Source organism: Myotis daubentonii, chromosome 9 (assembly GCF_963259705.1).
Source record: "Myotis daubentonii chromosome 9, mMyoDau2.1, whole genome shotgun sequence".
In the NCBI taxonomy this organism is placed as follows: domain Eukaryota; kingdom Metazoa; phylum Chordata; class Mammalia; order Chiroptera; family Vespertilionidae; genus Myotis; species Myotis daubentonii.
The window spans coordinates 83,320,347-83,347,527 of NC_081848.1; the positions used below are offsets into that span (position 1 = coordinate 83,320,347).

A 27,181-nucleotide genomic window follows, 5' to 3' on the forward strand; every position below is an offset into this window, starting at 1 on the left:
GGTGTGACCCAAGGTACCACCTGCGTGAGTGGCATAAAGACAAGGATGGCTGAGCACAGTTACTGGCCGAGCAGGGAGATGGTCAGAGGGTGCAGGGACGGGTCGTGCGAGGCCCTGTGAGCAGCGCCAGCGGGGGCCTTGGCCCTCCGGGCAGGACCCCAGCCGGTGTCTCTCAGGCTGTGGCAAGAGCTCTAGAATCCTGCGTCCACCGAGCACAGGCTATAGACTGAGCACATCATGTGCTTCAGAAAAGAGGCAACTGAGTGTGCATGTTTCCCGATGTGACACATACACACTCACTATGGCAGCAGGGGCATCACTGATAACATGGCACCACCGGCTATGCTCTCAGTCATGTGGGCATCACGTGCCCTTCGTCATGGGAGACTCTGAGGACTAATGAGACGTCGTCTTCCTGGAAACATGGAGAACCATAGCCCCTAGGCCCATGGTCGGCAAACTGCGGCTCGTGAAACACATGCGGCTCTTTGGCCCCTTGAGTGTGGCTCTTCCGAAGCCTTAGGAGCACCCTAATTAAGTTAATAACAACGAACCTACCTATATAGTTTAAGTTTAAAAAATTTGACTCTCAAAAGAAATTCCAATCGTTGTACTGTTGATGTTTGGCTCTGTTGACTGATGAGTTTTCCAACCACTAGCCTAGGTTCCCAGGTTCAGAAGACGGTCCGGTTCCCCTCCTGTGGGGGTCACTGTGGGGTGGATGCGCAGGCGCATTACAGGGAGGGCAGCTCCACCCCCAGGGGACCCGGTAGGAGCCTTGGGCACAAGTGGGGAGGGACGAGGGGGGGACGATGACGATGGCTGTGCAGATGGAAAGGACAGGCTGTGCGAGGGAGGGGGGCCGTGCAGGGAAACGGGGTGGCCCCCAGGTGTCAGGAGTCAGATGGGCGGCAGTGGGGCCATGAGCCCCAAACGTTCCATGCCCTCAGCCACGGACTTCCCTTTCTTCTCTGTGGGGACTTGGCAGCTGCCATAAAGGTCCGGATTCTGAGTGTGGGCGACACCCTGGGTGCCCTGGGCCTGCTCTCTGCCGTCCCACATGTGGGGGAGGAGCCGAGGTTTCCCAGGAAGGAGGCGCAGTGGCAGCTCAGGGGCCCAGAGCCCATGCAGCCAGACAGGGACTGCGTCCACCTCCCCGCGGGGAGCCGCCAGGAAGAGCTTCCCCCTGGACTTGCACAGCCAGCAGGGCCTCCGCACCCTGGGGTCTGGCAGAGGGTGATGGACCGCAGCCTCCTGTCCTGGCCCCTGGGACAGACTCCCCTGACCACAGTGCGTGGCGGGCCTGGCAGCAGCCGCTGGAAAGGAGTCTGAGCTCTCAGCTGTGCGGCTGGCTGAGCGGGCCCCTCGGGCTGGAGGTGCAGGAGCCTGCGTGGCTCATGCAGGGCCTGGGCCTGGGAGGTCTGTGCAGAGACGCGGCCCGGCCTTGAGCCAAGTTCCCTCTGTGATCCGTGCCCTCAGGCACCAGGTCACTGCCCATCGGGTCAGCGTGATGCTCTGTTGTCACCACCCAAGGCCCCTCATGATGCCCCCCCCCCCACGGCCAGAGACTGGGATAAAACAAGACAAACAAGACGTGCAGGGCAAGTGATTTATTGAAGCAAGACGCTGAAACCTCTACATTTTCCAGGGAAGGTCAGGGCATCAGTGAAAGCAGGGGCCCTGGTAAGGGGGGTTTGTGGAATCTATTTGTTGCACTTTCTCGCGATAGCCTCCTGAAACAGACACAGAGAGAGAGAAAGGGCCGTCTGTCCCGCTGCCTCTGGAGATGCCACAGGCACAGCGTGTGCTCACAACCAAGACGCAAAGGCATTGCAACCAGCACAGGCCAGCGGGGCGGCGGGCGGACAGGGTGCAGGTGGGGATTCAATGGTCCCGGTGCAGGCCCAGCAGCAGACACGTCAGGGAAGAGCCCTGGCCACGGCTGGACGCAGGCGCCGAGGAGACCAGGAGTGGCCTCGGGTTTCTGATGGAGCAGGAGGGGCCCGAGGGGAGCCGAGAGCCCGGGATTTGCTTTCTCTGAGTTCCAGGTCCCAGGACGGGACTGTTCACTCCAGAGTGGACGTGGCGGGGTGGGGGTGGCGGGGGCGGGGCCAGGTGGGAGGGGCCACGGGAGGAGCTGCCTGCAGAGATCTGCAGCCCCGGGGGGGGGGGGGGCGGAGGGGGGGTGGGGCGAGGGGGACGTGCAACCTGGTGGCGCACTGACATGTCCACACCGAGGCCCTGCGCGTGGGTACACGTGCTGAAAGCCCGACCTGGTTCAGGGGTGGAGGAGCTGAGACACACCTCCTCCCCCCAATGTCTGATTTCCTCAGAGAGACAGGGAGGCGGTCAGCTCCACCTGTGGCTGCAGAGGACAGACTGGGAGGGGCCCTGCCCTCTGGCCTGATGGCTGAGGAGGCAGAGGGGGAGGGGACAGGGACTGGGCCTGGCTGTGCAAAAGCTGCCAGAGCCCCACCTGCCTCCCTCCTCACAGGGCGGGGCCAGCTCCCTGCCTCCCCTCCCTCCCCCTGCACCCCCACCCCATGGCGTTCCCCAGGGACAGGGCCTCCTGCCCCCAGTGAGGGACCTCACCCTCCAGAAGGCTCCCAGGCAGGGAGGCAGCAGTGTCTGGCCCTTCACCATCACCCCCTGGGCCCTGGCTGACCCACTCAGGACAGGTGGGGAACCCGGAGCCCAGGGAGGGGCCTGCAGAGGCTGTGCAGCCTGAGGCTGGCCCAGTGGGTGTCGGGTCACCATCCACCCTTGGCCACGGGCCCCTCTCTCAGAGGTGAGCAGAGGGACCAGTGTCCCCCCACCTGTGCCCCTAGAACTGCACCCTCCTCCCGCCTGGCCATACAGCTGAGCAGCAGCCTCTATGCAGAAGGAGAATGGAGTTACCACAACGTCGTAAATTTTGTGTCTGTCGCTAAAGGACATCCGGTCTACGCAATACTTCACAGCCATCGTGGAATGGTAGGCGGGTTCAGGTGCCGGAAACGTCTTGAGGACGGAATAAAAGAGCGGTTTAATGTCCAACAGGAAGGCTCTCGCTTCGTTTTGAAGGGCTGGACAGGTTTTGGCATTTGCTGGAGGAGAAGAAAAAGAAACACATTGGATGTAGGAAAGTCACTTTTCCCCACGGCTCCCTGACCTCAGATCTAGACAGGAACCCCAGGGACTTATGGTCTCCTCCCATACTTGTGCCCAGGACAATGCATCTCCCCCAAGTCCTCACTGGCGCTGGGTCACAGAGCACGCAGCGGAGCCCGGATGGAGCACAGTGACCACCCTGGTCAGTCTCCCCTTTACCAAGTACACCCAGGCCTTCCCAAGGGTCCCCTGCTGTGCCCCAGTCACTGTCCCTGGATTTCAAGGACTCAGCTTTGCCCTCAATAGAGCCTCACCTGCCTTTGCCTGGCTACTGGGGGAGGGAGCCGTTAGCCCTCAGTCTTCCCAGGGAAGGGTAGGGTCAGGCCCTGGCAGAGGGCTGAGGGGGACAGTAAATGCGGAGAGGAGGGAGGAACGCTCCTCAGGGATGGAGGATGCCCTTGGAGGCTCAGTCTAACACTGGGATCATGTCATGGGAGGGAGAGGGCTCAGGCTTCACCACGGAAGTCTGTGAGTGTCACACCTGACGCTGAGGCCAGACCACCACTGGCTCTTTGGTTCCGCCCTGAGGACAGAACCCCCTGGAGGGGGCGCAGGCACTGGGCTGACTTTCCACCCAGTGGGTTGTGCTGAGACCTGCAGGAACCCCTTCCAGGTCTGGATTCTCCATCCCCACTCTCAGGCTTCTGTCAGCGCCTGCAGCTGGGACTGTGCCCACCAGGCCCCTCCCACCTGGGAGACAGCTGCTCTGCAGTGAGGTGGAGAGTCAGGTCAGAGGTCATGTGAGGAGAGAGGACGGGGTTCAGAAAGTCAGATGGAAGAGACTCAAAAGGACTTGGCTCAGCCCCAAGGGCGTGAGGACCCGCCCAGCATTGCAGGCCACTGGCCACCTTCACCAGGAAAAAGGGCAGTGGCGGCCCCAGCGCTCCCACTGGCTCTGCACGTCCTGGCTGGGCCCCTGGAGGAGGGGTGGGCCTGTCGGGCGCCTGAGCGCCTCTGGGTCTCACAGCCACATGGACCCTGGCCACTCTGAGCCTGAGGTGGCACTGCTCCTCTTGAATGGAGCCCTCTCCTGCTGGAACATTCTCTGAGTCTGAACCTAGGAGTCCAAGAGTCTTGGGCTCACCTGGCACCTAAGAGACCCTGGAGGAGACGGCGGTGAGACCAGGGCAGGCTCGGACACCCTCCCCTCCGCCATCGCCCCAGCTTCTCTCCTGGGCGCTGGGATGCAGAGAGGAGAGGCCTGGGGAGATGCAGCCTGTGTTCCAGGCCACAGCGCTGCAGGGGCAGGACCCTGACTTACGAGAAGGTGACTTCATCCTGCTGCTTCTGTGTCACAGACCAGGCGGCAGTGGGGCCTCCCACGGGACCGCCCACACTGGCCTGCGGGGGTTTCTGTGGGAGTTCCAGAGCCCCGGGATCAGACACCCCAAGTGCTGGGCTTTGGGGGCTGGTCCACAGGGCGCGGGAAAGGTTAGATTCTGACCGTCCCCCCTCCCCATGTAAGTCACCTGGACCGGAGAAGGGCCCTTCCCGCTGATGGTGTCTGAGTGGACGTGACACTCACCGTCAGAGCAGCAAAGGGCCAGAGTGACCAGCAGCAGAGACAGCGCCAGCTTCATGGTTCCTGGCTGAGCGATCAGCTGAGCAAACCGTGAGCGCTAAGGAGCTGGACTGAGCAGCCTGGGAGCCCAGGGCTATTTGTACCCGGGGAGCCGCACTGGTCCTGCCACAGGGGACGGGCAGGTCACAAGGCCTGGCTTCCCGCCACCCTTCCTCACGGTCGGCTGATGCCATCCATCACGCCACAGCCCGGGGACTTGGTCAGAGTGGGACTTGCTGGCACCGGGCACGGTTCCCTCGGCCCCGCCCGAGTTGGGAGGGTCACAAGTGTGCGCCCCGATAGTGGGGGGGAGCCCCTGGGATTCAGCTCCTTCAGTGCGGGCAGGGTCCGCTTTGCTCTTCCCTCAGCCCAGGGCCTGGCACTAGAAGAGGGTCAGCACGTGACTCTGTGGGAGATGTGTGACCCCGAGTGAACGAGCTCTCAGGGTGGCTGGGCCGCACCCTCAGTGTAAAATGGTGCCCGCTGTGCCAGGGCTGCTTAGGGCAGTGCAGGGAGTCAGTCCATGGTGTCCGCTTCCCCAGAGAAAACAGTGCCAAGAGGAGACCCACCCTCCCACTGCCCCCTTCCTGCTTGAGCGCCTGTGGAAAAGCCATGCCCACCACTTCAGATCCATCAACGCCCACGTGTCCTGGTGACGCTTTCACTTGTCGGTCCGAGGTGGCCCCTGTGGTCATCGGGCTCCACAGGAGAAGCGCCCACAGGGCTGGTCCCCACCTGGGCCGACCGTGGTCCGCTGCTCCATGGGCACGGGGAGGCCGCCCGACTCGGAGACAGGCTGTTGGGAAGCAGGTGACGGGCAGCAGGCCTGAGACCACGCAGCACAGACAGGATTCTGACAGGTGTCGGGCAGGGGGACCTGTCAGACGGAAGGGAGGTGCATGGCACTGACGCTCTGGCTCAGCTGCTTGCATCCGGGTTTCTGAGTCAATCCCGTCCTCTCAGTGATGCCATCCTCATTCCTCCACCTGCTCAGTCCTTTCTCCTCTCTCTCTGTTTAGAGAAGCTCACTGCCTGACTCCACGTGCTGGCATGGGTGCGGGGCGGTAGTAACGCGTCGTCGCCGAGGGAGGGGATGCACAGGAGCACGGCCACTCGGCAGGACAGCTGGGCAGTTCCCTGTGACCGACACGCCCTCTCACCGCACCCGGCCCAGCACCTGAGACCCCGGGGTCCTGGCAGCACCGGGTCTGGTGCTGACCGCGGGAGGCTCTGTGTGTCCGGAAGGAAAGGGGAGTTGGGACCTCTCTCTACTTTCTCTTTGTGTTTTAATCCCGCCAGGGCCATGAGAAGCACCCAGCGGGCGCCTTCTGTACATGCTGGACGGGCATTCAGGCGGCAGCTGGAATGGGACCTGACCAGGAATTGATCCAGCAACCCATCGGCGCACAGAGTGACGCTCAACCACTGAGAGGCCCTGGCCAGGCTCTGGATACCTTCTGGCAAGTTTTCTGTGAACTAAAAGCTGCTGTGAAGTAAAGACTAGCAAACACAGAGGTTCTCAACTTGTTGAAAACATTCTCTTCCAACCAGGGGAAAAGCCTATAAAAAGCCATCAATAAGTTGGTCATAATTCTTTATAATAAAGAGGTAATATGCAAATGGTTGTCATGCGCTCACACCCTCGCGCCTTTGTGCTGGGGCCGAGGGACTTGAGGCCAGGCCGGGGTATTGAGGCCACACTCCCCCCTCCTAGCGGGACTTCACGGGGGACCTTAGGTGGCTCCCTGCACCCGGCAGTGCTCCATGAGGTACCTGAACCTATGCCCCGCCCAGCAGGGCTTGATGGCGGCCCTGAAGCTCTGCCCCCTCCTCTGGCAGGGCTTGACAGAAGACCTGAGGCTGCACCCCGCAACCAGCGCCAGGCTGGGGGACCTGAGGCTGAGCCATCCACCCTGCAGGACTTGATGAGGGTGGGGCCGGCCGGGTCTGGGTCTCACGAAATTTCCAGGCAGGCGCAGGTGGGCGCAGACTAGACTCTGGGTCCCGCAGCCTGCCCCAGACTCTGACAGGAGGGAGATTTTCATATACATTTTACTAATTTTCTTTCACCTCTGAAACTTATATTGTAGAGAAAGGGCAAATAGCAATATTAAAATATTCCCTTTGATTATTTCCCTTTTAATGTGCATGAATTTCATGCACCAGACCACTAGTATATAGACAATTAATCAAACATCAGAGAAATCTAAGATACTCTAGTGAGAACGGATGAAAGTTGATGCTGTAGCTGAATTCAGGATCAGCCCAGGCACAGCAATCCTTCCTGCAAACCTGTCACCGTGGACCTAACAGAAACAGTGGCCCCTTGGCGACAGGAACTGTAGCAGCAACAAAAACACACTGACGTCCACACACGTGCAGCAGGCACACCCTAAGGATGAAATCACCAACATTTCCTCAGCGACGGGACGAGGGATCTAAGAACACCACGCACACACCTTGCCCTGAGGGAACATTGGAGCATTTAAAGTCCACTCTTCGGGTATCATTCTGCAGGTTCATCCCCCCAGATCAGAGCCCTAACCGGCAGCTTCACACATTGTTGAGAACCTGGAGGCCATTTAGGTCTCTCTTTCAAATGTGGGACGTTGCCCTCAGTGGGTTGAGAGCAAGAGCCCATCTTCAGGGTAAGACTCCCAGGTTCAAGCTCAGCTCTGGAGCTTCCCGCTGGTGGTGTCCCCAGAAGGCGCTGACCCCTCTGCCTCAGTGTCCTCGTCTGGAAATAAGGGGACAGCACAGATGTGCGTTAGGACAAGTGGGTTCATCCAGGACAAATGGGCGGCGCCGTCCCTGGCAGCCAGCGTCAGCTATTACAATTATGCACCAAAATGGAAAAATGTGAGTGACAGTCGAACAGAACAGACCGCCTCATCCCCAAAGGCCAATATCAGGGGATCTCACCGACTCTGCCAGGAGGAGTGTTGGTTTACCCTCTGGGCTGATGGGCGTCTGAATTTGGCTCTGGTTTTATTGGGATTTCTCTCTGGCACCACCAGCTGGTTACTTTTCAGTCACTTAATTGACCATTTAATGGTCACATCTAAACCAGGCTTATTGTGAGTTTATAATCCTTCACACGGTATAGGAGTCAGGGAACAGGAGGGGGCAGGTGGGGACAGGGATAATGTCCCCGAGGCCCTCAGGTCTCTGCACGCCCGTCCTCAGCAGGAGGCACTGGTCACGTGCGACCCTTGGATCCCAGGGCCCCTCCAGCGCTCAGGTTCTAACTGGTCCCCAGGTGCCTGGGGCATGGAGGCGCCTCAGACATCACTTCTGGGTCGTGATGTCCCCGTGGGCTTGTGCTGTCTATGTAGCCTCTGGAGACACCGGTTCCCATGGATCCCTCCCCATCACACACATCCTGTTCCGTGTTACATGACGGAGGCACACACGTCATGTCAGACCTGCAGGCATGCACTCCACAGGTACAGCTCTCGTGCCACGAGCAGCGTCAGTGACGTCTGTAGAACTCTATGACGGTGGCCTCCCTGGCCTTGCTTTGAATGGAATTAAAGAAGGACTCTTAGCCCAGGCTGACAACTCATTCAAAGTGATTTTAATATACTTTTATTGATCTCAAAGGGGAAGGGAGAGGGAGAGAGAAATAGAAACATCCGTAAGACAGAATCATTGATCGGCTGCCTCCTGCACTTCCCCCACTGGGGACTGAGCCTGCAACCTGGGCCTGTGCCCTGACCGGGAATCGAACCGTGACCTCACGGTTCATAAGTCGATGCTCAACCACTGGCCAGACTAAAATAATGTTGAGTGATAGATCCCAAGGCAGTTTAGATCCATACTCTTAAGCGTGCATGGAATTGAGTGACATGGCTCATTCTTTTCATATCCGCACAATCATGTACAAGCCTGTTTGTAGTTAGGCCCCTGAGGATGGAAGCCATGACTACAATGGCCTCTGTGTGACCAATAAATGATACCCCCATGGAGAGAGAACATGGACACCAGCCCCCTCCAGCGCATTAGGAGACGCATTGATCAACAGCATTTCGCTTTGAGAAGAAGCATCAAAAACAGAAAGGTCCCTGATGGCGCCCAGATCAGCCACGTGCCTCACCTGACCAGCTCCACACGCCATGCTGCTGCCTCTGCCCCTGCCCTTGTGCCCTGAGCCCTGAGATCCAGGCCCTGAGACTCCCGGGACATGTGTGAGCTGCTGCACACGCCTCCCCTCCCACAGAGCGCCTGCCGCAGCCTCCTGCACCCAGCGAGGCTCTGGCTTCTTGCTCTGCGCTCTGAGCTCCAGAGGGGGGCCCAGGCTATGGGCCAGGGGAGGGGGCCTGAGCTTCAGAGCGTGTTTCCTTCCTCTGGTTGTCGGTCTCTTGCCAGAGCTCAATCGCTCTGTGGGGCTCAGTGTCCTCTGTCCTTCCCACAGGCCAGCAATGAAACAAAGGCGCCCGGGCGGCCTGGCTCAGCTGTTGAGCATGGACCTATGAACTGGGAGGAGAGGGTTCCTGAGTTGCAGTCTCAACCCCTGCCCCCTCTACTCCCCTCCTGATCCTCCACCCCCACCGCATTCCTCCTTTGCACAGAAATCTGCTTGCTCTACAGGAGTTCCCCCAGCCCATGCTCGGCCCTCACTCCCCAGGGTGATGTCTCAGCAGGTGCCCCACCTGCTCTCCAGCCACGTGGACACACTTCTACCAGGTGTTGCCACTCTCTTTTCCCACCGCACGGGGGACTGTACTGCTTTGTTCTTCAATATCACGTTGTGGATTGGAAGACCACTTGGTGGTTTAGTGTTTAATATTTGGTGGGTTTTGTGGGGGGATTTCCAAGGAGGACGGGCAGGCGTGAACCCCAGGTTCAGTGTGTGCTGTGGACTCAGCCCAGGTGATGTGGATTCCCATGGGGTCGGGCAGGGGCTTTGACCTGTGGCGGCCGATGGAACTGTGTTTATGGGGTGTTTCTAAGGAAACATCACTCCCGCTAACTCTCCTTTGGACACTGTTTCTGTCCTGACAGCCTTGGTCTCCGACACTGGATGGTAGTGACAGAGAGGAGGGGCCTTGGTAGCAGGGAGGTCGTTTCCGTGTCGCTTAAGGGGGACGGTGAGCCCGGCTCCTCGGGTCCAGCGTGGAACCTGTCTCTGCAGCCACCACTGTGGGGCCCTGATGCCTTCCCGGGGCCGCAGGGAGGGGGCAGGGGAACACTCAGCAACATCAGGATTTGGGGTGCGGGTCCCCCTTCCACCTGGGGCTCATGTGGGCTGAGTCAGCTGGAGAGAGGCCGTTAACTTGTCTGAGTGTCAGCACCTGGAGGCGATTCTGTCTTTACAAGAAAATAGCAGGAATTAAACGATCGCATCTGTACAAGACCCCGCCCCGGGTCTCGGTCAGAGGATCCCCTGACAGGAGCCGTCCATGCAGACCCTGACCTTCCTCTCCAAGAAGGCACTTCTGAGTCACCTTCCTCCCTCCCGGCTCCTCCTCCACGGCCTCCTCCTGTCCTTCCACACCACCAGGCTGGTCACCTGCTGTCCCTCCAGGTCCCGTGCCTTCCCAGGGCTCAGCGGCATTTGCGTCTCAAGCTTCCAGGGCCCCCGGTGGCCTCAGTTTATCGTCTGGTGCTCTGTGGGTGTGACATCGGAAGAGACAGCCATTAAGTCCACTGGGCAGGGCTGTGGAAAGGCCTCTTTTGCCTTGGCCAGATTGGCTCAGTGGATAGAGCATCAGCCTGGGGACCGAAGGGTTCTGGGTTCAATTCTGGTCAAAGGCATGCACCTTGGTTGCAGGCTTCTCCCTGGTCTGGGCCCTGGTTGGGGCTCATGTAGGAGGCAACCAATGGATGTGTTTCTCTCACATCCATGTTTCTCTCTGTCTTTCCCTCTCTCCTCCACTCTCTCTAAAAATCGATGAAATAATATCCTCGGGTGAGAATTAAAAATAAAGGAGAGAAGAGCTGGCCTGACGTTTTTAAAATGTGCAAGCCCAAGTGGAACTGCCATTTGGAGTCACTCTGGCCATTGCATCCAGAGAGGAAGCCTACAGGCGCCTCCTAGTGGCGGGCGGTAGACTGCACGTGTTCAGGGAGAGCCCAGGTTCTGCATGAAACGGTGCCCCCTGGTGGGCATGACTCACAGTTGCGCTCAGTGTAAGGAAACTCAGGCTGCTCCCTGCTGGGTGCCAATCCCCCTGGAGACCTGACTGGCCACTCCTTATCCCACGATCCATGTGAGAGGTCCGACATCTGGGAAATTAGAACCCACAAAGGACATAAGTGAGACTAATGGGATCATAAAGAGTTGAATTAATAATCCATGAGCAAATGCCAAAGTTATGAGCCATCCCACACCCATAAAGAAGCCCCACAAACTCCCACTTCTGCCCATGACCGTACAGCTTGTGTGAGACCCACACGTCCCCCAAGAACAGGCAGAGCATCTACAGGAAATGCGAAGTGAGCTGCCTGACGGGGTTGGTGCGCCCCAAGGCGGCATGGACTTGAGGGTCAAGATTCTAGGCAAAGGGCAGCGACAGAGACAGGGCGCCACTCAGCACCTTCCCCTTCGGGCACCTCTCAGTCCCAGGAAGACGAGGCGCAGGGTGTTGAGAAACCAAACAGCGGGAGGCGAGAAAAGCCACTTCGAAGGCAGAGGTAACAGTGGCGGTGTCCACTGAGCGGGTTTACAGTCACACGTGTGATGAGTTAAAAGTGTAGGGAGAGCAGCCCTGACACCTGATTAGCCATCTCATACCGGCGGCTCCTTGAAGATCCGTGGATTCTACAGCCTTTGGCGTTTGCTCTTGACCGTGTCTTAGAACAGACCTGCTTCCTCTGCAGCAGGTGCAGCCACGCTTTTCAGTTCCACATTTCCTCATGGAGCAGCTGCGCTGGGCCTGGCCCCTGTGGCTCCGTTGGCTGCAGCATCGTCCTCTCCGTCTCTACAGGTGCCCAAGGGAACTTCACAATTGAGTTCCAAGCCGCTCAGACAAGACAACCACCTGGTATCTGGGTCGTTGGCAAACCTTTTAGAGGTCAGGGCTGGGTTCCCCTCTCATGCCTGCTCTTCTCTCTCCTAGACCTTCTGGAGGGACGTTGGCATCATGGAAGCCCAGAGGGAGCCGATACCATGGCTCCTGCCCAAGCAGAGTTTACCCGGCATCCACTGCTGCTCCGCAGACAAAGCTGCCCACAACCCAGACGGAGGCAGGAAGCAGCTGTGCCTCAGGCGACCTGAGCGAGACAGGGACAGCTTCCTCTGGCAGGTAACAGGCTGGCGCCTGACAGGCAGTGGCAGGTAGGCGAGGGGATGGGCTACAGTTAGGGGTGGGCTTGGCACGCATGGATGGGTCCGTGGACACAGAGAGCCTAGATTAGGGGTGGGGAACCTTTCCTTCTGCCAAGGCCCATTTGGATGCTTAGAACATCACTCACGGGCCATACAGAATGATCAACTTTAAAATTAGCCAATAACTTGGACCAAACATTTCATTAACTCTCCCCTAATGCCTTGGCAGGGCGACCAAATGATTTCTGGGGCCTTATATAACCTGCAGGCCAGAAGTTCCCCACCCCTGGCTGAACCTGTTTCATCACCTTCACTCTGACCAGGTGGTGATCATTACCAACTCGATTCCTGGAATGTGGTCGGTTCTTTGCACCGTAGCACTAATGGGAGGGGGAGCGTGGGGGAAATGATGTATCACAGTGACTTTTAAGAGCAAAAAGTTTTACATTTTGATCTTTTTTTTTCTTCTATAGTTCAGACTTTTTTGCCATGTATAAGAAATCCATGCCTAACATAAAGACACTAAGATTTTGTCCTGTTTTCTTCCAGGAGTTTTATATTTTTAGATTTTACATTTAGTCGTATGGTACATCATGAGTTAAATCTGATATACTGGTGGGTCTGGAGATTTTTTAATATATCCAGTTGTTCACAAACCATCTGTTGAAATGTATCCTTCCTGCACTGGATTGCTTATTCACCTTTGTGAAAAGCCAAGTGACCATTCCATATAATAAAGAGGTAATATGTAAATTGACCCTCACTCCATCATGCTGTCACAAGATGGCTGCGCCCACAGAGGAGGCAGGGTTCCCATAATACAAGATGGTTGTGCCCACAGTGGAGGCGGGGTTCCCTTAACGAGCCATAATGAGCAATCAGCAGGGACCTGAGGCTGTGTGGCGCTGGGCTAGGGCATGGGACCTGAGGCTGCACCCCCTGCTCGGTGGGGCTTGATGGGGGACCTCAGTCACACCCCTAGCCCTGGCACCAGGCCTGGGGACCTCAGGCTGTGCCCCCAGTTCAGTGGGGATTGATGGGTCACCTCAGGTCATACCCCCTGCCTCGGCGCTGGGCTGAGGGAACTCAGGCTGTGTCCACCACCCCGGTTCCAGGCTGGGGGACCTGAGACTGTGCACCCCCGCCCAGCAGGGCTTGACAGGGGACCTCAGGCCGCTCCCCCTGCCTCAGTGCCAAGATGGGGGAACTCAGGCTGTGCCCCCCACCTGGCCGGGCTTGACGGAGGCCCAGAGGCTGTGCCCTCTACTGGAGGAGCTTGACGGGGAACCTGAGGTTGTGCCCCCCGCCTGGTGGGGATTGATGGGGGTGGAGCAGCAAGGTCTGGATCTCGCCCAGTGGGGATGGGACTGGCCGGGTCTGGGTCTCGTGTGATTTCGAGGTACACACAGGTGGGCGGGGACTTGACTCTGGATCCCGTGGCATGCCCCAGACTCTGAAAGGAGGAAGATTTTCACATTTTACTAATTTTCTTTCATCTATGACACTTCTATTATAGAGAAAGGGCCAATAGCAATATTAAAATATTTTCTCTAATTCCCTTTTAATAAGCATGAATTTCTGCACCAGGCCACTGTATATAGAAAGTTCTGTTTCTGGACTCTATGGTTCCTTACGTCTATTTGTTCATCTTTCATCAATACCATACTATCCTGACTACTGTAGTTTTGTGATAAATTTTGAAGTTATGTAGTATTGCCCCTCCAAATTTGTTCTTATTTTTCAAAATTATTTTGGCTATTGTAGGTCCATAGCAGTAAAATATAAATTTTGAAACCAGATTTTTCACAAACTTACCAAAATAAAACAAGCCTATTTGGACTTTGGTTGAGATTGCATTGCATTAAATCATTTTGGAGGAAACTGACATCTTAAGAATATTGTTTCCTATCCATGAACACTATGTATATCTCACGTAGGTCTTCATGAATTTCTCTCAGCTATATTTTATATGTTTTACTCTAAAGGTCTTTCGTGTCTTTTCTTAAGTTTATTCCTAAGATCTTGATAATTTTAGACATTATTGTGAGTTGCACTTTCTTAATTTCAATTTCTGATTGTTCAAAAGTAGAGAAATATAATTGATTTTTGTATATTTCTCTTATATCCTGCAACCATGCTAAACTCACTTAATCCTCTGGTAGACACTCTCAGATTTCCTACAAGTCATCTCTGAAAATAGTTTTACACTTGATCTTAGCCAAAAGGCCAAGAACGAGAAACAATTCTTCATTTATGGTCCCTTTTCCTTTTTGCTCCACTGCACTGGCTGGAACCTCCTACAAAATGTTCAGAAGCAATCGCACTGGACATCCTTGGACTCAGCTTGTTGGGAGGAATGCATCCATTCACCATGATGTTTGGTAGAGGTTTTTTGTGTGTTTTTTAGTGAGCTTTAACAAACCAAGGAAATTCCCTTTAAAGTATAATTTTCCTAGAGTTTTTATCATAAATTACTGAATTGTCAAAGCCATCTTCAGCATCTGTTCATCATATGGTTTTCCTCATGTATTGATATGGTAAATTGTATTAGTCGACTTTCAAAGGTTCAATTTATATTATTGATATAAACTTATTTGATTAAGATGTATTATCCCTTTTAATGTGGAATCACATTGGATTTGACATGCTAGCAATTTGTTTAAAACTGTTATGTTGATGTTCATGAAGAATAATTGTCTAGCTTTCCTTACAATATCTTTGTCTGGTTTAGGGATCCCAACAATGTTGGTTGGCCTCATAGATGGAGTGGGGAAGGATTCTTACCTGTTCAATTTCCCGGTTGAGGTAGTGTAGAATTGGTATGATTTCTTCCTTGAATAAATGGTAACATTTACCACTAAGATGATTTGGCCCAGTCACGAATTCATGCACTGGTGGGTCCTGCAGGGAGGAGGGTAGCCGGGAGGTTGGCGGGCCAGCAACGCCCCGATCAGGGTTTGGGAGGCCGATCTGTGGCGGCTCCAGCAGCGATGGGAGGAGGGACGGAAGGGGGGGCACAGGAAAAGGGGGGAGCCCACAGACACGGACTCTGCCAGCATCTTGACCTTGGAGTTCCCAGTCTCAATAAATGTTTGCTTCACCCACTGGTCTATGTACCTCCTTAAGCAGCCTGAGCACACTAGGACAGTATGTACAGTCTGTATCCACTCAGAACGCTGTGTTTATCACGCTTAGACGTGTAAAAATATAGAGTTTTCATCTGAGGTTCCATTTGCCTTCAACTCAGCGACTTTCACAGCGCAGGGCCCTCAGGGCTCCATCACAATGTCCACGCCAACTGCGAAGGGACAGACGCCTCTGCAAATGGCCAGGGTCAAGCAGGAGCAATGGACACTTCCCAAAGGCCTCTGAGCCCCAGGACTGCATGGCCCAGGAGTTCACACTAAAGAACTGTGTGCATACGTGCGTGTGTGTGCATGTATGTGCGTGTGTGTTCATGTGTATGTGTGTGTGCAGATATGTGTGTGTTGGGTAAGCTATAAGCTGTGGGTGTGGGGAAAGAGTCCTTTGCCTGGGCCTAGTGGTGTCTGGGCCGGGGGGGAGGGGGGAGTTCTGGAGAAGCGGGAGGGCGTTCCCGCCAGGATGCAGCCCTGCTTTGCCTGAGTCCCCTCTCTCACTGCTCTGCTCCCTCCCTGCACCTGGGGTCAGGCACAGAGAGCACCCAGAGGGGAGCCCGGCCCTGATGAGAGGGCGCAGCATGGACGTGAGGACATGGGTGGGTCCTGGAGCCTGTGCACCTGAGCTTGGCTAAGAGAGTCCTGGGGGGCGGGTAGGACACTTTCCCAGGGACAGGCTTCTGTTGGGCTTCGAATGGTCATGGGCAGAGCGCCCTGCAGATCCTCACGTCGCAGACACGAGTTCTGATCTGAACGCCCCTGTCCCCGCTGTGAGCAGCGCAGTGTGAGGGGCGTCTCCTGAGGTCCCCATTTGGTCAGTAACCAGAGAGCCTTGGTGTTGCAGGCGCTTTATTGGAATGAGCGTGTGGGGGAGGTTTCAACAATTGTCTTGCAGTTTCAGGACCAAAAGGCAAAGAGGGGAGCTACGCTGTGGGTTCTGCCATGAGAGTTGCTGTCGGGCCGTTCTGTCGTCGGAGGAAAGGTCATGTGGGTCAGTAGGAGTCACACTGCCTGCTGTCGTATATGGCGTCCTGGAAACAGACAGAGAAGCACTCACACCCCCTCTCCCACAGAGGCCGTCCTGGAGCACAGACGTGGCCTCTCCATGTTTCCCTGCTGTGCCCGCACCCACGGAGAGAAGCGGGCTGGCTTAAGCCAGAATTCTCTCCTTGTCTGTCGCTCAGGAGGCCCGTCCTGATGCCAAGGACACGCGGCTTCCAGACCCGGTCCCGCCGGGGCCCTGGGAGCCTTTCCCTGCGCGTTTCCTCTGCTGTGAAAGAGGCCTCCCCTGCACCCGCTGTGCTGCCCCTTCTCCGTGTCTCAGCCCAGCAGGAGCCCGTGTGCATCTGGGGGCCACGGGCCTCCCCCTGAGCCTGCCACGTGCCTGTGGCCACAGAACTGAGGAGACGCCCCATCGAGGGGTTTGTCTAACCTCCGTTTGCAAAGAGAAAGGCCGTCACCTGCCATGAAGGGGCTGCGCATGGCTTCAGGTGTGATTGTGGTCAATGCCTGTCCCATAAATAGGACCCTGTCACCCTTTTCAATGGACAGGTTAGTCGTGTTAAGGTCCCAACCTCCAGGGCCTTCTCCTGTCGCTCAAGTGCAGCCCCGGGCCCTGAACGTCTCCCCCTCCCCCACCCTCCGCGGGAAGCCACGCTCTGCCTGTTCCTCAGAGACTGGCCCTGCACACGTCACAACATGTGTCCTTTCCTGACGCGCTCATTTTTATCATGGTTCCTGCAGATTCCCCAGCTTGTCAGACACCTGTGTCAGAAAGCTCCTAGTTATGCAGATGTTTATGTCTCTGCTGGGGCAATATTTCTCTATTGCTGCCTGGACTGTTTGCAATGGGCCGTTTGGGTAGGGAATGAATATCAGGAAAGTCTGAACCATATCTGTTCTAAATAGAAAGAAGGTCTCCTTGCTTATACTGACCTTTGTTTTCAACAATTCCACCAGCCATGGCGGGTTCATAGCCAAGGTGTCCACCTGTCACTCATGGGGCCTTCCTTCATGCCCAGGACGTTCAACCACTTATTCTAGCAAACATGGGTGCTCCAAAGGGCACTGGGAATAGCATTCCTGAGAGGTGTGATATGCCTGACATGTCTGCTCTCTTTAGAAAATTCTTTTTTAAAAATGTATATTTATTGATTTTAAAGAGGAAGGAGAGGGAGAGAGAGAGAGATGGAAACATCAGTGATGAGAGTCACTGATGGATGTCTCCTGCACCACTTATTGGGGTGGAGCCTGCAATCAGAGGAGGTGTCCTTGACCCTAATCAAACCCGGGACTCTGCAGTCCTCAGGATGATGCTCTGTCCACGGAGCCAAACCGCCTAGGGCTTTAGAAAATTCTTTAAAACGCTTTCTTATTTGTGTTTTTCACTCTTAAAGGTGAGGATCCTCTCGAGAACCAGATGTCTGGGGGCTGAGGAGTAGGTAAGCCTTTGCCCACCCACTCTTGTCCCTCATGGCCTTTCTCATATAAGGATTCCACCACATGAGCAGGCAAACCAGCCCCAGCCCCTTGGATGGCTTTCTGGATGTCAACCTATTCACACTCACCAACAACTACATTCACTGAGATGACATGAAGCGTGATCAGCACTTGCTTTCAAAATGTTAGTAGCACCCTAGCTGGGTGAGCCCAGTGGATAGAGCATTGACCTGCAGACTGAAGGGGCCCGGGATTGATTCCAGTCAAGGGCACATGACCAGGTTGTGGAATCGATCCCCAGTAGTTGGCATGCAGCAGGCAGCCGATCAATGATTATCTCTCATCACTGGTGTTTCTCTCTCTCTTTACCTTCATCTTTGACATCAATAAAAATACATTTTAAAAATAATAATTAAGAAAAAAGTAGTTAGTAGCAAACTGAGAGCCCGCGTGTCCCTGGCCAGTGCTTCAAGAGCAGGTAAGAGGGAACCGCCATTACCATCATCTCGCTGACTTTCTTCAGAGTTTCGGTATCCTGGTCGAGAAAGCATCCCTTAAGATTCATTAGGGCTTTTGCAGTGACTTCACCCGGAATAAGCTGTTGAAGATCTTCGACGTATTGAGTCTCCGACTCTGTAGGATCAATGGTGTTATTGATCACCTCCTCCAACAATACGCAGCCAGACCCTGGGAAGGAAGCACACAAAGCCAGGCTCAGTTCCAGAGGACCAGCTCCTTGCTGGGCGTAACCATGACGATTGTCACCTTCTTACCTCCCAGTGGAGACAGACATTCAGAGAGATTATGGGCAATGGTCCGAGTCCTCAATTCTGGGAGAGCAAACCCAGGGTCTTGGATTTTCTCTGAGCAGCAAGACATCTGCCTCCTTGTCCCCCCTCCCGCACACAACGCCCCCAGCTCCCTGGCTTCCACAGCCCACAGAGCCAAACACGATGGAGCCATGAGGAATGAAGACACCAGAGAAAGAAGGGCCTCTGGCCTGGGGCTTGGGGAGCAGGAGGTCCGCCACAGGGGCCCTGACACCAACCTCCCCCCAAAGCCTGGCCCTGGCAGCACTCACCGGCATAGCAGGAAACGGGGAGGGCGCTCAGCATGAGGACCACCACCAGCTTCATGGCTCAGGCGCTGCTGTTGGCTGGTCACTGGACGTGGCAGGGAAGAAGGATCACTTTGCAGGTGAGAGCCCAGACTCCTCCTTTTATTCTCCTGGCGGCCACTTAATCCCTCCCACAGATGATGGAATGAGTCACGGGATGAACCTGGCATTGGGCCCAGAAAAGACAGGAGAATCATCCAGAACCCAGCCCGCCCGTGGTCTGTTTGTAGAAGCCAAGGAAACAGCTTTAAAAAAATCTGAGAATTTTCAGAACTGCAATCATGGTAATGACATTAGATGAAATTTATGCTTGTGAAATAAGAAGGTAAATTACAGCATTGTGAGTCTGTGTTGTCATTCCTGTGTTTTTATTATTGTGGTTCTCATGACCTCTTCCTCCTCCAGCTCATCCTACCCTTCCACGTGCCTCCTCCCCTCCCCTTCTCCCTCCACCGCCCTTACTCCTCTTTTTCTCTTCTGCTTCTGCCAAGTACAGAGATCTTCACAACCTTTTTCTGTGCCTCCTGCTTCACCAGTCACCTGGGCTGGGGGCCATACCACCCAGCGCCTGTGGAGGGCAGGCTTTCCTCTCCGATAGACTATGTCAGATGCCTTCTGTTGGACAATGGCGATAGCTTCTCGCCTTGGTTGAAGTTTGTTTGTACAAAGACTATCTCATTAGTTAAGCCAATTTTATAAATTTAGTTATAAATGTAGAGTTACATTTTGTTCAGTTTTGTTAGCTTGAGGGTTTTCTTCCACTGATTCAGTAGATGATGGGAGAAGTAGAAATACTGATGCTTAAGGGAGGCAGAGCTGGATGGTGGGATGATATCGGGGCGCGTGCAGATGTGGATTTGCATCTTGGATGCCACCACTAAACCTGAAGTGTCTTTGGATAACATAGTGCTCGTTGTCCCTTTCCTTCTTTTCTACAATGAGCATAAATAACTCCAAGGCTACTTTTGCAAGGATGCCAGACACTCAATGTAGAAACCTAGCACAGGGGCTCGAAAGGGTAATCATGACTAAACCACAGGTTTCATCTACACATTCATGCATCCATCCATCCATCCATTCATCCATCCATATATACATACATATATCCGTTCATCCATCCATACACCATTAATCTATCCATCCACCTGTCATACATGCATCCATCCTTCCAAACATCCAACCAAAGATTCATTCATCCATCCATTCAACTATACATTCATCTATTTGTCCATCCACCCACCCATCCATCTTTCCAACCATCCATCCCATCCATCCACCTACCCATCCATCCTTCCAACCATCCATCCAAACATCCATTCCTTTAAGCATCCATGTTCATAGCAGTCATCATTCTCCTAAGACTGGGCCCTGTGCTTCCTGTCACAGATCCAGCTGTACAGACAAGGTGGACCAAGACCTTGCCCCTGTGCAGCTTACCTCTAACTGGAAAACCACAAACAAGCTTTCCTTAAATATGAGATAAAGGAAAGTGATTGTGTCATGAAAAACAGAAACCACTAGGGCAGCCTCCTGTGAGGAGGTCCCGGTGGGTTATCTCACCAGGACTCCTTGGGTTGTGTGACATTTCCTGCATCAGTGACAGTGAATCCAAGGGACCTTCTGGGGAAGCCTGTTCTAGGAGAGGCAACAGCATGTACAGAGGCCCTGAGTGCAGATGGCACTCAGCAAGGGAAGGGAAGCATGGAGAGTGTGCCTCTCGGTGTCAGACAAGGACAGGCCACCTCAGGTCAGAAAACACCTATCAGTTTAAGCAGTGACTGTATAAAGGAACAAGACAGCCCACGTGGCTTAGAGTAAAGAAAAGAAATGGATGAGAGAGCCTGAGAGATGAGCCAATAGTTAATGACCCGTGAATGCATTGTCCTCTGTGTGGATGATTTGGGACTCATTTCTTTCCATCATTCAGCTGCATCCTACGTTTCCAAGCACAATATTGGTTTAGGAAGAAGCTAGGGATAAAGAAGGTTGTGTTCTTATGTGCACACCTTCTCCCAGTTGACCATTGTTGGCCATCATTCCAAAGGCACAGGAATGACATTCATGATGGAATGGGAGACTTTCTCCTTGAACAGGACTCAGTGAGGACTCTGCTGGTGTCCCCATGGTTAGGGACCGTCCCTGTTGTCTGCTGGACATTGGGCCCCATAGCAACAGCAACCCCATGTCATGTACAATAAAGGCTGTGTTTCTTTACTTCCATGTTTTCCCCAGAGCCCACGATGACCAGTCTCAGGTGCATCATAGAGCTATAACTCGGCTCCCAAGAGACTCATTTAAAAGAAGTGTTCATAAGCAGAAATAGATCAAGCCAAAGGTCTGAATGCTTGTATTGCTGGCCTGATGGTTTCTGCTCCCAAAGGTCCTTTGACTCAGGTCCCCAAATTAAGTTCAGAAACTGGACCATTCAAGTAAACTTTGGTTTCAGTGTTGGAGTGACATCTCCGGGGCATCTGCTATGACAGACCCTGCTGTAGAGGTGAGCTCCTCAGTCAGAGGTGAGACATAAATGTGCGGTTAGAATTATATCTGACCGGTACTCAGGCTCAACCAAGACCTAAGATACACTCACACTAATATTCTCTATTTGAGGTCTTGTCGTACTTAATAAAAGTAATAACATTCAGTGAGAGCTATTGTTATGCTCAGTGATTCACTGTAAATAAAATCGATACAAGGATCTTTAGTGTATAAGATCTTTGAATTTTTCATTCATTGTAAGTTAGTTGAAGAAATTAGCTCTACAGTATTTGGACACAAGAAACTTTCTACTTTACTTCTCACTGATTCTGTAAATCTGGCTCTGCCCTCACTTCCAGGGCTGTTGAGACACTAGCCTCCAGGATGTTCTTGGAGGTGAACCTCTTCTTCCTTAAGGTCATGCCAACATCTAGAAGTTGGTTGGGAGGTACTTTCCCAGAACGAAATTCAGGACAGGCTCTGTTCATAGGGACATCTTGATGGCAGTGAGATGTTTGTTGATTTTGTTGACCAGGCCCAGGGCAGGCACCTCCCATGCCTTTAGCCATCCGGCTGTGGGGTTTTCATAGGGGGTATCTTTGTACAATGGGAAGAGGCCTGGGCTTGTAGTGAGGCCCGAATTAGTTACAGCCGGTAAGTCCTCAGAACAGGGCTGGGCACAGAGTAGGTGCTATCTACACATCAACTGCCAGCAATTAATTTATAAACCTGAGAAGGCTGCTCTATTAAACCCTGGTGGCCTACAAGGACCACTGCAGACCATGAAACTTCCTGCTGTACTACTTCCTGCATATCAGATATTTACATTATGATTCATAACAGTAGCAAAATTACAGTTATGAATTAGCAATGAAAATAATTTTATGGTTGGGAGGTCACCATAACATGAGGAACTGTATTAAAGGGTCGCGGCATTAGGAAGGTTAAGAACCACTACTCTAAGAGATCCAGAGATAATCACGTTCAGATATGAGGGAAAAGGTCAAAGTTGAAAATTAAGCACTACATTTTGATCCATTCTTACCTGATATTTTTCTGACTCCTTGAAAGAGTTTCATTGAGATCTAGTTTATGCAGATCTTCTCTTTGAACATAGTCTACATAACGTTGGTCTATTAACCTTCTCAATAGCCAGCTGCTGCCTGTGTTACTTACTTCCAGGTTCTGTAAAACATGAGTGGCCAGTAATGGTACATCACTTACTCCCTGCGGAGCACTGGTGACCACTTCTCTTTGTCTTCACAACAGCAGCCCAATGAGTAGAGTGATGATGAAAACAGTGTCCAAACGGGGGCACTTCTGACGGGAGAAGAGGTCACTGAGTTGGGGGAATGCCAGGGCAGCAGCGCAGACCAGGGTCCTCCTGAGCAACTGACATGTGTGGATCCCTCCCATGGGCTGGGCTACCATTTCCCCCAGCTGCACACAGTGGGACAACAGAGGTCAAGTCCCTTGACCAAGGGCACACAGCTCATGGGGGAGGGGGGGGGAGCTGGGTAAAGAGCCAGATGTTCCGATATTAAAGACAGGTCTCCTTAGTGTGACGCTTATAGCCCTTCAAGTTATGGACTCAGATGGAGTCCTGTGCCCTGGACTTGCCCAACTGCCCTGTGTGGGCTCCAGGTAGATGTCTGAGCAGGTCCCACAACTTTCTGCTCGAGGCCTTGGCTCCAGGTGAAGTCTCCTCCACCGTCCTTGCCTGTGTCCCTTTAGCTTGAAACTCTTTATTCATCCCCGATGCCACAGCACAGACAGCCCATTTCTTGTTTCGGACGGTGGCCTTGAATCTCTAGGGATCACCTTCCCAAGACCCCGTGGCTTCTGGGTGCACCTTTCTCCTGGTGACCAGGACCTGACGCCATGGCCCTTTCCTCCATGTTGAGCCCCTGGAGGTCATACTCAGCGCTTTTCTGGTTTTTGAGTGACAACAGTGATACAGTAGGTGTCTAATTAGGTGTACAACTTCCTTAAGGAACAGGATTTGGGATTCTAGAAAAATGTTCTCTGATTACATAACATGTTTACTTATTGGGTCTATTTAGAAGGAGACACACATTTAAACTAGAAACTCTAATAAAGGCAAGGTTCCTACCCAACACTAAACCCAGGCATCAGCCTGACATCCTGGTGCTAACACCGAGTTCTTTGTGTTTCCGGAGAGAACTGTGGCATCACCATAGGTAAGACCAGGTCATGAGAGCAAGAAGTTGGAGCTCTGACATCCAGGCCCTGGGCCACCTCTGTCCTCCGGTTCCCTAGCAGTAAACATTAGCTTGATCCCATGTAACCCGGATCCATCTAATGCCTGGGGACAGGGACCCGGATGTGGAAGCCGATTCAGGATCAGGTGTTGCCTCCAGCCAGTTCCCCTTGGCTCCTTCATGAAAACGCTGAACTTTACATAAGTTGATGTTTCCACAAATCGTGTGGTTAAATATTTAATCCCCACACACTTGTGACAGCCCGTAGGGCTCATCTGATTTCTACACCGTTATCTTCTCATTCTGTTACTAATTTTCCCTGCAGCTCATGTGGAATTTCCTGCAAACCATAGGCCTCCAGTGTGGGAACCCCTGGCCCTTAGCTGATGGCAAGGGGATAATGACAGGTCTAAGAATACTTCTTTCCAATGACTTTTTCCCTGGGCTGACTTTCCCCCTCCTTGTGTTCACCCCTGAGGACATTAGTCCATGCCCAGAGCTATTTTGTGTCCCCATAGGTGGGTGGTGTGCTCTTGGCATCCAATGGGTGAGACCAGGTTTGCTGCTAAACGGTATGCAGTTTCAGGGCATCCACCCAGAAGCGAACTCTTCTACATCCACTGGCACTAGAGCCCTGGCTGAGACAACCAGTGATGGAGAAATCTCTGGAAGGCTTTGCCTTGAGGTGATCTCACACTCAGTGGACAGTGAGTGGAGCCCCAGTGCAGACCTAGGCTGACAGGAGTGGTGGTCTGTGTGTCCTCTAATGATCAGAGCTCAGCTTCAAGGTGGTGACTTCGCCTGGCTTGTCCTCACTCCTGGAGGGCCTCACGTTCTCCTGTCTGTCATCCTCATGGACTTTGTCCTTCACGATCCAACCCAGTCCTCACCTCCTCACAGAGCTTCTCTTCCTGGAGAATGCAAGCTCATAAGGCCTGGTCTCCCTTGAATGTCTATAGGCCTTTAATTTCTATGCTACAATCTCATGCTAATGATACACCTCATATCTCCCCTCTCTGCCCTGTCTTACATCTTGTCATTTAACATGCTAATCGATTCCTTAAGGAAATCAATTAATCCTTTCAACAAAAGACATCACATTTCTCCTAAGTTTGGTTCAGTGTAGAAGCCAAGTTATCTGAAATGATTTGCAGCAGTTTATCCTATTTTTAAAAAAATATATTTTATTGATTTTTTACAGAGAGGAAGGGAGAGGGATAGAGAGTCAGAAACACCGATGAGAGAGAAACATCGATCAGCTGCCTCCTGCACATCCCCCAATGGGGAAGTGCCCGCAACCCAGGTACATGCCCTTGACTGGAATCGAACCTGGGACCCTTCAGTCTGCAGGCCGACACTCTATCCACTGAGCCAAACCGGTTTCGGCAATCCTATTTTTTTTTTTGCCAAATTTTGTCCCCAAGCATTGTTTGCTCTTTTTTTCCACTCCTGACATTCCTTTGCATTTCTCCCTTACAACTTCCTGTAATTTTATACGTTTTTATTTGGAAACTAGTGCCCCAGTGCACAGATTCATGCACATTGAAAGGAAATTAATGAGAAGGTGACTGGTGGGGTGGGACTGGGCGAGATGGGCCAGACATGCCCTGGAGCCAACCTCCCGCAGTCCCTCCCCAGCTTAAAGGGAATCTTCAGGGTTAGCGGTCCCTCTGGCAGATGGGTTTCCTCGGTCTGGCCTGCAGGGATGGGGCCGAAACCAGCTCTCTGCCATCCCCCAAGGGGTCCCGGATTGAGAGAGGGCAGTTCTCAGGTGACGCAACCCAGAATTGGGCTTCTTCCGCTCTGCTTCCAGGTTGCATCATCCGAAAACTGCTGCTACCAAGTCACCGCTGCTACCAAGTCACTGCAGCACAGCAGCTCCTACATTGAGTATCTGCACCCTGGTGGTCACTGTCCATCATACCTACTGGGCAGACGCCGGACTGCCAGGCGGTTGGACCACGGGATAGTCTGACGGTTGCTTAGCCTTTTATATACATAGATAATGATATAGGAGCATTGTTCCCTAAAGAAAATATTGAAAGACAGCCTCCATGAGCACATTAGCGCGTTGTCTTCTGCTGTGGAAGTATTTGTAAGGAATACAGATTCATCATAAGCATCTATGTTACATCCTGTGTTTACTGGATCCCATGCCTTGTTGTTGTTTTTTCATCTGCCCCTTTTTCTAGAGCAGACTTTCTCCCCGCCTCTGAGAGGAAGAATATTGCAGATCACACTTTTGAAGATCTGCACTTGGAAATTCTCTATTTCTCTTTATGCTTAGATGGTAGTTCACTGCATGTAGAATTCCAGTCATATTCAATTACCGGTCAGAGCCTTAGATGTTTCAGTATTACTTGGTGGCTTCCAGTCTTGTGTGCATTCTGTTTTGTTCCTCCTCTTTGCCGTGACTTAGTGTTTCATTATGAAAGGAACCCCTTTCTTTAGGGCACTGTTCTAAATAGTCACACAAAGATGTTTTGTTGTGGGGAATGAGTGAGCCATTCCATCTCATATTCTGTTTTTCAATATATTTTTATTGATTTCAGAGAGGAAGAGAGAGGGAGAGAGAGATAGAAACATCAATGATGACAGAAAATCTTTGATCAGCTGCCTCCTACATGACCCCAGCTTGGGATCGAATCCACAACCCATGTGCCCTGACCAGGAATGGAACCCTGACCTCCTGGTTCATCGGTCGATGCTCAACCACAGAACCACCCGCTGGCCAAGCCCCATTTCATATTCTTCTCTGTGGGGAGATTTGCTTGATGTATTTCCTTGGTGACTGTCTTTCCGCCTGGATCGCTCTCATATTGGAATCCTGTTCGTTGGAGCTCCTGAATGGAAGCCTTACCATGCTGTTCTTTTCGCTCACATTTCTGGTCTTTTAGGCCTTTGCTTTGTCTTCCAAATTGTTTATGATTTCCCAGCCATCATGTTTTTATTTTCCCAGAGCACCTTGTTTCACTTTGAATGTTTATTCCCCATGAAGACAATGGCGAGCACAGGCACCGAGCTTTCTGAAGGCCCAGGAAGGGGTCCCTGGAGAGAGAGCTCTTCCCGGCCCAGGGGACGTAGACCAGTCTCAAAGAACACGCATCGATGAAGAGCTGGCCTGTCTTCTGCCTCTCTCCACTTTCATGCCCTCGATACGTCAGAAACGATGGTGGCATGCGGGAGAGAAAAGCAGAAGTAAAGGCGGGAAGGAAGGCGAGGTGCTCACTGGGACAGGAGGGGTGGTTGTGATGCCCACACAGGGCTGAAGAGGCTGCTTTCTGAATGCAGACACTGAGTTCCTACTATAGGAATGGAGACTCAGTGAAAGTTTGCTTCAAGTGGGCGAATGCCAAAGCCAGTGCTTGGGGCTGGGAACCCTGAGCCGTCATGGAGGGTTAGCTGGTGCAGAGAGGAGACGAGAGGGTGAGAGAGGGGAGAGCGCCACCTCATCCAGGGAGGAGCAGGGAGTTGACAGCAGACATGGCCTGACGTGAGGGTGTATGGGGTGGGATGCAGGCCCTGCTCCCGCTTCCAGGTGTCTTTGCTCCGCCTCTCGGAGCCCTCAGGTGTGGGAGGCTTTCCCTGTGTGTTTGGTAAAACACACACAACACACAATTTACCATTTCACCTTATTTGCGTGTAAAATTCATGGCATTGCTGCATGCACCATCTTTATGTCACCACTGTCCAGTCCAGGTTCACCCCTAACAGGGGCTCCCCATTAAACAGTCACCTCCCCCACCCAGCCCCGCCGGTGCAGTCTGTGGCCCCCTTCCCTGCCGCCAGCACCTTAGAGGGCAAGGC

General features: G+C 53.2%; 2 protein-coding genes across 4 annotated transcripts in view; both read right to left on the minus strand.

Annotated features, from left to right (window-relative positions):
- Positions 1-1,595: 1,595 nt before the first annotated feature.
- The window catches only part of LOC132241555 (secretoglobin family 1D member 2-like), a 70,150-nt gene continuing 44,564 nt past the window's right edge, over positions 1,596-27,181 (minus strand). Inside the window, exons 1-3 of one of the 2 annotated variants that reach the window (XM_059710445.1) lie at positions 4,676-4,811; positions 2,899-3,086; positions 1,596-1,733 (exon numbers count right to left, since the gene is read on the minus strand). In XM_059710445.1, coding sequence (XP_059566428.1) covers positions 1,704-1,733; positions 2,899-3,086; positions 4,676-4,730 — 273 coding nt within the window. In that variant the 5' untranslated portion in view covers positions 4,731-4,811 and the 3' untranslated portion in view covers positions 1,596-1,703. Of the gene's footprint in view, positions 1,734-2,898; positions 3,087-4,675; positions 4,812-27,181 lie in introns of those variants that run through there. The other variant, XM_059710447.1, reaches the window with a different exon arrangement.
- LOC132241552 (mammaglobin-A-like) overlaps positions 15,951-27,181 on the minus strand; it is a 39,572-nt gene continuing 28,341 nt past the window's right edge. Inside the window, exons 1-3 of one of the 2 annotated variants that reach the window (XM_059710439.1) lie at positions 18,639-18,793; positions 18,057-18,244; positions 15,951-16,149 (exon numbers count right to left, since the gene is read on the minus strand). In XM_059710439.1, the coding sequence (XP_059566422.1) occupies positions 16,111-16,149; positions 18,057-18,244; positions 18,639-18,693 (282 nt within the window). In that variant the 5' untranslated portion in view covers positions 18,694-18,793 and the 3' untranslated portion in view covers positions 15,951-16,110. Of the gene's footprint in view, positions 16,150-18,056; positions 18,245-18,638; positions 18,794-27,181 lie in introns of those variants that run through there. The other variant, XM_059710441.1, reaches the window with a different exon arrangement.